Raw genomic sequence first — 9022 nt, 5'->3', positions numbered from 1 at the left:
CATCTTACCTTTAAAAAAAAAAATGATTAAAAACCAAGTAGACTAAACCCAATCCAAACCTGTCTCTGGAATCCAGTCCACAAGCAAGATCACGTTTTACCTAATTATTCCAGGTGTTAACCTTAATGGACCTAGTAATGGATCTTAACATGCATAAGCTATGTTTGATGATAACTGGATCCGGATCCAGCACATATGGTTTACAGACAGCCCGCTTTTGTATGATGCAACACAAACTGCAAGTCCCCTTTTAATACGATTACAGTTTTACCCACGATCAGCCATAGGGCAAATGGATATGATACGGCCTGGATCGTGGTCAGACCCAATGTGAAACTTTATGCAATACATCAAAATTCATATCCAGATCTAAATCTGGATTGAATCCATATTTTTTGTGGCAATGTTTGATCCAAGACCAATTGGATTAGTTACTACTGGCTGGATCATGCTTGATGTGTATTAATTTAAATTTGATTTATACACAATAGATCTGAATTCAAGCATGAACTAGATGAAATTGAAGTTGTATCTAAATGTATATGCCAAGTCTATAAAAGAAGATTGGAAACAAGCTTTTTTTACATACAAAACGTACAAATAGATAAGATTGGATCTGAAATCAAACGTAGATCCAACACAAAGTATCGATCTAAATCCAAACATGAGATCAATCCAATTGATGAGATCCAAATCCAATCCCAATACTTATTCAATCTTAAGGATCTATATCCGAAATAAGTGCCAGATCCAAATTAATGTTGTCAGCAAACCTTATCCACTGCACCCCTCTCTCGAGACAAGGTTTTTTAAACTAATGGTGGACATTAAACCAGACTGACCCCAGCCCAACCTAGATCCTATAAAGGCTCGACAGGCCCGACCTAGACCCGAGCCTGCTGAAAACCTAGCCTAGGTTCTTGTTGGGCCTGGGCCGAGCCCGGATAGAATCGGGCCTGGCCGGGTTAGGTCCATTGAATTCACCCTGGGCGGGTTTGGGTACCCGAACTCCCGTATCTGACCCATTCTGCGCCCCAAAATGGATAACGGCATTTTCGTCTTAAAAAAAAGCCAGGGGCAAAATAATGTCAAATTCCACCCGCTATAAATACCCTAGTAGCGTGAACGCTCTAGGGTTTCTCTGCGCCATCGTCGTCCCCAAAAACCCTTCCGTTCCCTTCCCCACTAAATCCTCCGTCGTCGCGTCACCATGGGTGAGCTCTCTCTCTCTTCCCAGATATCGGAAATATCTGTTTTCTTCCTAAAATGGAGGTTTCGTTTTCGTCGATTCGTGTTGTTCTCCGTTTGTCTTGCGATTTCTTGATCCAATTTTTCTGGTTTCTTTCCCCTTTGCTGTTGATAGCGAGGATCAAGGTTCACGAGCTCAGGACGAAGACGAAGACGGAGCTTCTGAACCAGCTGAAGGATCTGAAGGCCGAGCTTGCGCTCCTCCGCGTCGCCAAGGTCACCGGCGGTGCCCCCAACAAGCTTTCCAAGATGTACTCGTCTCTCTCTCTCTTGTTTTTTTCTTTGCTTCGGTTGGTTTCTGGTGTTTCGTTATTGTTCTTATTGTTGCTGTTCTTCGAATGCAGAAAGGTCGTGAGGTTGTCGATCGCACAGGTGTTGACGGTCGTCTCGCAGAAGCAGAAGGCTGCGCTCAGGGAGGCCTACAAGAAGAAGAAGTACATTCCGCTCGATCTGAGGCCCAAGAAGACCCGAGCCATTAGGCGCCGTCTTACCAAGCATCAGGTGTGAATCTCCTTTCTTTCCTTCTTAGTTTCCGTTTTCCCTGTGATGGTTTTTTTCTCTCATCTTGTTCTCTATATGCAATTAAGAGGTTCCTCATTGTATAACTCCCCATGCACTTTATCCGCAGTTTTTTTTTTGCGATCCTGTATCAATTGTGCTATGATATTTTGTGGTGAACTGAACGGTCGTTGCCTTTTCACAATGAGCGAAATTTATTCTCTGGTTAGAAGATTTATCGTGATGGGTAGTATTTTTGGTGCGGATTCAGGAAGGTTTTTTCAGTTGCCCATAGATGATTTTGTGTAAATGTCGTTCATAGATCCGCGTCTACTTTTCAAAATAAAACAAGTTTTTTCTTTTTGTTTTTCTGATGTGTGAAGTGTACTTCCATGATCTATTTCGTTGTGTTTCGGAAACCATCGGAACAATGCTTCAATCCTTGCAAATATGAAATTTATTTTGCATTTCATATGAAAAGTTGACCATCTTTTCTTCAGTTTAAAATATTCATTTGTACACTTTCCTCATTTTCTTCCTCTAGGATGTGGACCACCTGATTTTGCACACTGCTTTTTCATGTGCCTTATTTCATTCTTTGGCAGCCATGAGATGGTGAGGTTGTGAGAATATCAGACTTTTAATTTCTCTAATTTTGGGGCTGTCAATTTCTTGGTAAAGTCAAAGTAAGAAATTAAGCATAAATCATCTTTATTCATAGTTCTTGCTAAGATGTATTTTTTTTCTTGTACAATATGTTTTTTGACAACATTGGTCTGGGGGTTGGTACATTTGTATATACAACTAAATGCTTGTTCTGTGCTTAATCATTTGAATGGGGCTTGTTTGTGCTGTCTGAACGTCTCTGTGCAACATTTATCGAGGCATATAAGGGCATGGCTGCACTGGTTCATGCCGAGTAAATAATTTCTATTTGGAAGCTTAGTTGGTGAAAGCTTTAGTTGGGGCCTAGGCGGAAGACCCCTAAAAGGATAGTCGGGTCTAGGCGGGACCAAAAAAATAAAATATTAAGAAAAACAAAAATATTACAATAAATAGCTAAATTTAGTAACAAACGTATGATTATAACTATGGATGTAGTGTGTAATTCAATGTAACATGTCACAAAATTCATGAAATTACATAATATTGAACATACACCAAAATTTGGAGCACACCATCTGATTATTCTCTCTCTCTCTCTCTATATATGTATATATATAGAGAGAGATGGAGATAATGGGGAATTATCCTACCCCTGTTTCGTTAGGTCACTGTTAGGACCCTACAAAAATCATAGTTTTTTAGCTTGATCTGAACCATTAGATGTGTTTATGATTTTTTTTTGACAGAGAAAGTTGGGGTTAGGCAGACTCCTACCAGTTATACAACCATACCATTTGGGGTTGGAACTTGCAATGTCCCAACACAAGGTGACATGCACTAACTGCTCCTGCCAGACAACCAGAGCCTCCGTTGGTGTGTTTATGATTGTTGCTGAATAGAGAACATGTAATTGATTAAGCATCTTTGATGTGTATTTTAAAGAGCTAACAAAATCATTGGTTAATATCGTACTAAAGGTTCATGATAAAATGTTCGCATTTTTACATCAAATCAATTTGAAACAAAGCTTGTTTCTTAATAAATAAGTATTGATAAACACATCTGATGGTTCAAATTGAGTATAAAACACCCAAAACTTCGATATTTGGAGGGTCTCAACAGCGACATAAAGTAAAAGGTGACAGGATGAACCATATGTATATATAACTGTAAAAACAGATTTTATATGTCTGTGTCAAAAAACACATGCATACATGTGAAAAAACAAAAAAAGAAGAATAAAGTATAAAAATGAAGAAAAAAAGAAAAGAAAAGAAGAGAGTGGAGGGGCGATAGGAGGAAGAAAAAAGTAAGAAGGAAAAAAGAAAGTAAAAAAAAAGGAAAGAGAAAAAGGAAGAAGAAGAACAAGAGGAAGAGAGAAAAAGATATGGTGGAGGGGTGAAAGGAGGAAGAAAAAGAAGAAAAAAAGAATGTAAAAAAGGAAAAAAAAAGAAAATGAGAGAACAAAAAAGAAAGCTGTTGGAGTAGGAGGAAGAATAAAAAGAAAAAAATAAAGAAATGAAGGAGGCAAAAAAAAATGACAACCATGTTCTCGCGGGAAGAAGGGTCCTATTGCCTAGATCCATAAGCCTAGGCGGTGGGCCTGCACCTAGCCTGCCTAGGCAGCGCCAAGGCGCCGCTTTTGACAACTAAGTTTTGGGAGGGCTAGTTAACCCTTCGTTGCATATATAAAACATCGGCTTCATTGTCATGACCATGAAGTTGGACTTTATTTGGACTAATGGATGGATTCAAGGAAAACCAATATGTAATTAAAAGCAATATGTAGCGCTTAGGCGGTGAGCCCCTAAAAAGACTCGTCAGGGACTTAGGCGGATTAGTCAATACCTCAACTAAAAAAATAAATGGATTTACACAAAATATGCAAACCATAGTCACCTGTACTGTTAAAGGTAATTTCTCGGCAAGGGTATTTCTCAGAGATTTTCAAAAGTTGATAAATCTTGGGAATATCTAGAGAGTTTAAAAATTTTAAAAATATAAATAACAACAAAAAAGCTAAGAAAAAAATAAGTTTTGCATTTTTTCTTCCAAAAATATAAAGAAACACGTTTTAAAATATAAAAGAAACAAAAATTTAGGAAATGCAAACTTAAAATAAATAAAAAAGAGTTTTTCTAAAAAATATGGCGATATTTTGTCTCCTGGTGATATTTTGAAAACATTGTGAAATATTACCTTTAATATCAGCTACCTTAAAATATCAGTATTTCTAGCGATATTTTCAAAATATTGCCAATATCAGTGACAGTGATGCAAACAAACTGCTAAAATTATAACAAACATGCATGCAGTATAAAATTAATCAACATGACATAAAAACAGAAAATATCATAACATGCCTTCATAGAATCATGTTTCCTTTTACTGAAACATGATATATATAAAAAAAATAACTATAAGTCCAAATTGGACTAAACATCAAGGTTTCAAAATTAAAATGACATTGATGTGAGTTAAGCTCGTAGTGTACTATATTTGACAGATGACGAACCAACTGCTGGATATAGATGAGCAGTTTGACAAAGAATCGACTGCTGATGATCAATATAAGTAGTTCAGTAATGAACTGATTACTGGTGATCAATAGACGTAAATGGAAAACATAGTATTGTGGGAGGAAGTCTACATCATTTTGTCCCACATGACCAAGTGTGAGATGTTGGCCATAGAAATAAGGCATGTGGCTATTTTGGCCTCACCTTTAACCACATGGAAAGTGGAGGTTAGCTACTTCTATTAACCATATGGTGAGATAACTTTTGATTATGGTAGTTTTCGATAACTAAATATTTGCTGTGCAGTTTTTCACTAAACATTTACCACACAATTTTCAATAACTAAACATTTACAGAGGAATAGAAATGAGAAAAAACTCCTTGTGAGTAATGATCCCTTATCGATTCTCAGCCTAACAACAGTTTTGCTCATTGATCTCAAGCTTGCTTGGTTGAGTCTTTCACTGCTTACATTCCAACAATATTGACTCATATCTCTCTGCACTAGCCCTCCACAAAATTTATAACAATAGAATTGCCAAACATAACATAGATTATTTGTCTTCTTAGGCATTTCTTCATTGATGTGCATGACAACTGTCATATCCATGCGTGCTTGTTTGTTGCTTGCATACATTCATGCATTTCAGATGTATTGAATAAGTTTGCAATGGACTTCTTGTGCATTGTTATAAAGTTCATCAATTCAACTTCTCCATAATTAGGAAGTTATAGCAGACTGCAGCCTTTTGCAGGCATGAAGGCCTACTTAAGTTATGCTGGCTTACAGGGATTGAAATTTCTTCGTAGCTTGAGTTCTAGAAGCTCATCATCTAGGTGCTGATCCTGTTTTGCTGACAGAATCCTACATGAGCCCCCAATGTCTCAAGTCTAAACAAATTTTTCCATCCAGAAATACCTTTTCTTTTTTCCTTTGATTAGTTGCAGCATCAGTTTTTTCTTAACAAACAAAGATATTTATTTCTAAGGGAACCTTTTATATTATTTGATTATTTCCTCCTGCAAAACCTGCAACTTTGAATCTGTCAGTGATGTAGAGAAACAATAAACTGGTATTTTTTCCCTCTATTTACTAAATTGTTTTCTTTAGTGGTAGTTTCCACGAAGTCTCAATTTTGGTCATTTTCCTGGAGCTGCATGATATCTCTTCACACACACACACACACACACACACACACATATATATATATATATATATATATATATATATATATTGAAGGGATTTTTGGAACCCCAATTTCTTTCAATTGGGGAGCTTAAAATCTGTTTTTTTAGAGGAGCTTAAAATCTGTTGAAAGTTTTGAATTCAACAAGTATGCAAATTTTCCTGGTATAGTTTGGTTACCATTTTTTCCTTTTTTTGGGGGTTCTAATATGTTTTCTGCAGATCATCTTCTGCAAAATGTTGACTCGGAAACAAATTGATTGGGTAACCTCATCAGTTGTTTCCAATGTTTTTTTAACACTATTTCCTTGCGGCAAAATGTTGCTTAGTTCAGCAATTGGGATATTCTCACCTTATCAAGGAAAACTTTGCTGTTTTTCAAAAGATTTCCTTAAATAACAATTTTCAACTTTCTTGGGTTATTGGTTATGAATGTTTCTCAGCTCAGCATAAGTAACATGTTTTTTCTTTTTCCACTATGCTGTTTCTTAATTTTCATTCTTGGAAGGTTCATTTCTTAGTCACAATTTAGTACAATCATATGATTCCTTTAGTTAATGGCTTTTTATTAGGATATTGACTCAAGTGAGAGTTTTTGTATCAAGTCTTCCGTTCAGATTTCTCATCCAGGAACATTTTACATTTACTTATGATTTGTGCCGTCAGAGATGTAATTAACTGTCATCTAGGTGCTTCCTATTTTTCTTTGATCTAATCCTGAGCGCAGAGTTTTAGCAGGCCTTGGATTGAACCTTGGTCATTTTGTTTTATATAATAAAATAATGCACAAAATGAATATAGCAATGTTGCATTATTATAAATGTCTTGTTCTCCATTATTAGCTTCTAAACCAGATTAGGGTTTTGATTTTTTGGAATGTAGGACTTGCAGCTTGACCAATGCCTCAAACCTCATGGATGTTATCATAGTCACTTTAGGTGTATCAGAAAGGATTAAATTTTACCCAGAATACTGTCCATTTTGAAATCGTTTTGTTTATAGTTGGTCCCTTAATGTTCTTATAGGATTTCCTACGTTGGATCACAAGCCATGATGCATGACCCGGTTTCCTGTCTCAGGGCAATGCTGGGAAAGATTGCCTTTCAGGAAAGTTGGTTCAAGTTAGTTTAGTCATTTCTTTTTTTCTTTGGTTAGGCAAGCTGGGGTTTGGCTGACCACCGGTTTATTATGATGCTGAAAATGATAAAAAGTTTGAATAAAAAAAAACCAAAATCAAACCTCCATTAGAGGCTGCCATCTGGGGGATGGTCTTTGCACCCTCTGTACAACCCCACTCTAGTAATCTTCCGCTAATTGTGTGGCCATTAGTCACTTAATTTTACCAGTAGGGCGTGAAATTTGTCAGACTCACAAGTAATCTTGCTCAAGCTTTACAGGCTTGAAGTGTAAACTTTAAGATAACATATTTAATCCACGCTTAATAGTTTGTGCTCATCCTCATATAATTATTTTTTTCCATAATAATATATAATTAAATTTGTGAATCTGATATTTATGTACACGATCTTGACTAAACCTTTTATCCAGAGATGTTAATCTCTCTCTCGTTTGAACTCATGCCTTTGTGCTTATGTTTGCAGGCATCTTTGAAGACGGAGCGTGAGAAGAAAAGGGAGAAGTACTTTCCATTGAGGAAATATGCGATCAAGGTGTAGGATTAGTGAAGATGGAATTTAAGGGCCATCATTTGCTTTTGGATGGAGAATCTAAAAATGTCTCAATTTTGTGGGAAATTGATTTTGTTCACTGCTTGATTACTCTTATAATTTTTTGCCTCTTCTAGACTAAGAATTTTAAGAAAATTTATCCTTTTGTTCTGTTTTATGATTGATGAATGAGGGGTTTGAACTAGTTTAAATGGTACCATAATACTTTTCTGTTTCCTACTTGATTTCGATTGTTTTACGTTTGTGATTGGTGCGGGTGTCTGCACCACAAATGCGTTACCGATGGGTGATACACTAATCATATCTCATTATTTATGCATTATGAAAAAATTAATGCAATCATACGAGCTGACTTATCATAGTTTAGGCCCTGTTAGGAAACTCGGTGTTGGAGGGCGCTGGAGTGGATCTGAGGAATACTCAGCACCACCGACTTTTTGGGGGAGGATGAGAAAAAGGGAAAAGAGGGACTTGTGGTGGCATTTGCCGGTTCCGGTTCACACACTAACGGAGCGGCTGCTTCAGTTCCTCTTTCGATACCCTTTCAGCGTTGTAAATGCATCATCAAAATGACATTCCAAACAGCTTACCATTTTTATTTTTGCTCGGTGAAACCATTCTAGGATCATAGACCTACTTGTGCTGGCTCTGCCTTTACTTTGCACTCGCATGAGAGTTATACCTATGGCCCCAATTCAAACATCCACGTGGATTTGTCAAAACCATGAGAACTATGGACTCCATGTTTGCATCTTTAGCTACCACCAATTGGGATGCACAATGAGCCCGAGCTAGCTCGGGCTTGACCCATTTAAGCTAGGCTTGAGCTTGATCGTGAAAGTAAACGAGTCAAACTTGTACACAACCTTGATCTAGATAAACAAGCTGAGCTTGATCAAGTCACCAAACTTGATAAAGCTTGAAAAACTCGTTTAAGCTCATAAACATAGTATATATAAAATATGTTTGCATAAACAATAGTTAGTGTTTCTCTAATGGGCAGGCTTTGGACTTTTCATTAGGTCACGGTATGGAGTCTGCTGCCAGTATAACTTTTTACTTTTTACAATAACCTAGCCCGTGTTTTTTACAATATGTATTATTTTTTCATCATAATAGTAAAAAATGACCAGCTTGGTCTAATGGTGAGGCATTTGAACACATTTTGAAGAGGTTGGAGTTTGAATCCCATCTCTTCAAAAGTGAAAGATACATTTTTTTTAAACTCGGCTCGGAACCAAGCCAAGCTTGAACAATGCTGTTCAACCTCAGCTCCG

At 36.8% G+C, this 9022-nt stretch overlaps 1 protein-coding gene across 1 annotated transcript; it reads left to right on the top strand.

Moving 5' to 3' along the window:
• Window positions 1–1132: 1132 nt before the first annotated feature.
• On the top strand, window positions 1133–7863 carry LOC149845835 (large ribosomal subunit protein uL29). Its single transcript, XM_089996039.1, has 4 exons — window positions 1133–1214; window positions 1364–1499; window positions 1593–1749; window positions 7659–7863. The coding sequence occupies exons 1-4, from the start codon at window positions 1211–1213 to the stop codon at window positions 7731–7733; spliced, it is 372 nt and encodes a 123-aa protein (XP_089852165.1). The 5' UTR covers window positions 1133–1210; the 3' UTR covers window positions 7734–7863.
• Window positions 7864–9022: the final 1159 nt, after the last annotated feature.

The sequence above is a fragment of the Nuphar pumila genome, chromosome 2 (genome assembly GCF_984573655.1).
Source record: "Nuphar pumila chromosome 2, dmNupPumi1.hap1.1, whole genome shotgun sequence".
Classification (NCBI taxonomy): domain Eukaryota; kingdom Viridiplantae; phylum Streptophyta; class Magnoliopsida; order Nymphaeales; family Nymphaeaceae; genus Nuphar; species Nuphar pumila.
Note: the sequence above shows the minus strand (reverse complement) of the source record. Positions and strands in the feature narration are given on the sequence as shown.

Excerpts from the sequence above, each read along its gene's own strand:
- LOC149845835 (XM_089996039.1), top strand. Across the intron at positions 1,500-1,592 it reads CCCAACAAGCTTTCCAAGAT|AAAGGTCGTGAGGTTGTCGA; the intron begins GTACTCGTCTCT and ends CTTCGAATGCAG. Across the intron at positions 1,750-7,658 it reads GCCGTCTTACCAAGCATCAG|GCATCTTTGAAGACGGAGCG; the intron begins GTGTGAATCTCC and ends TTATGTTTGCAG.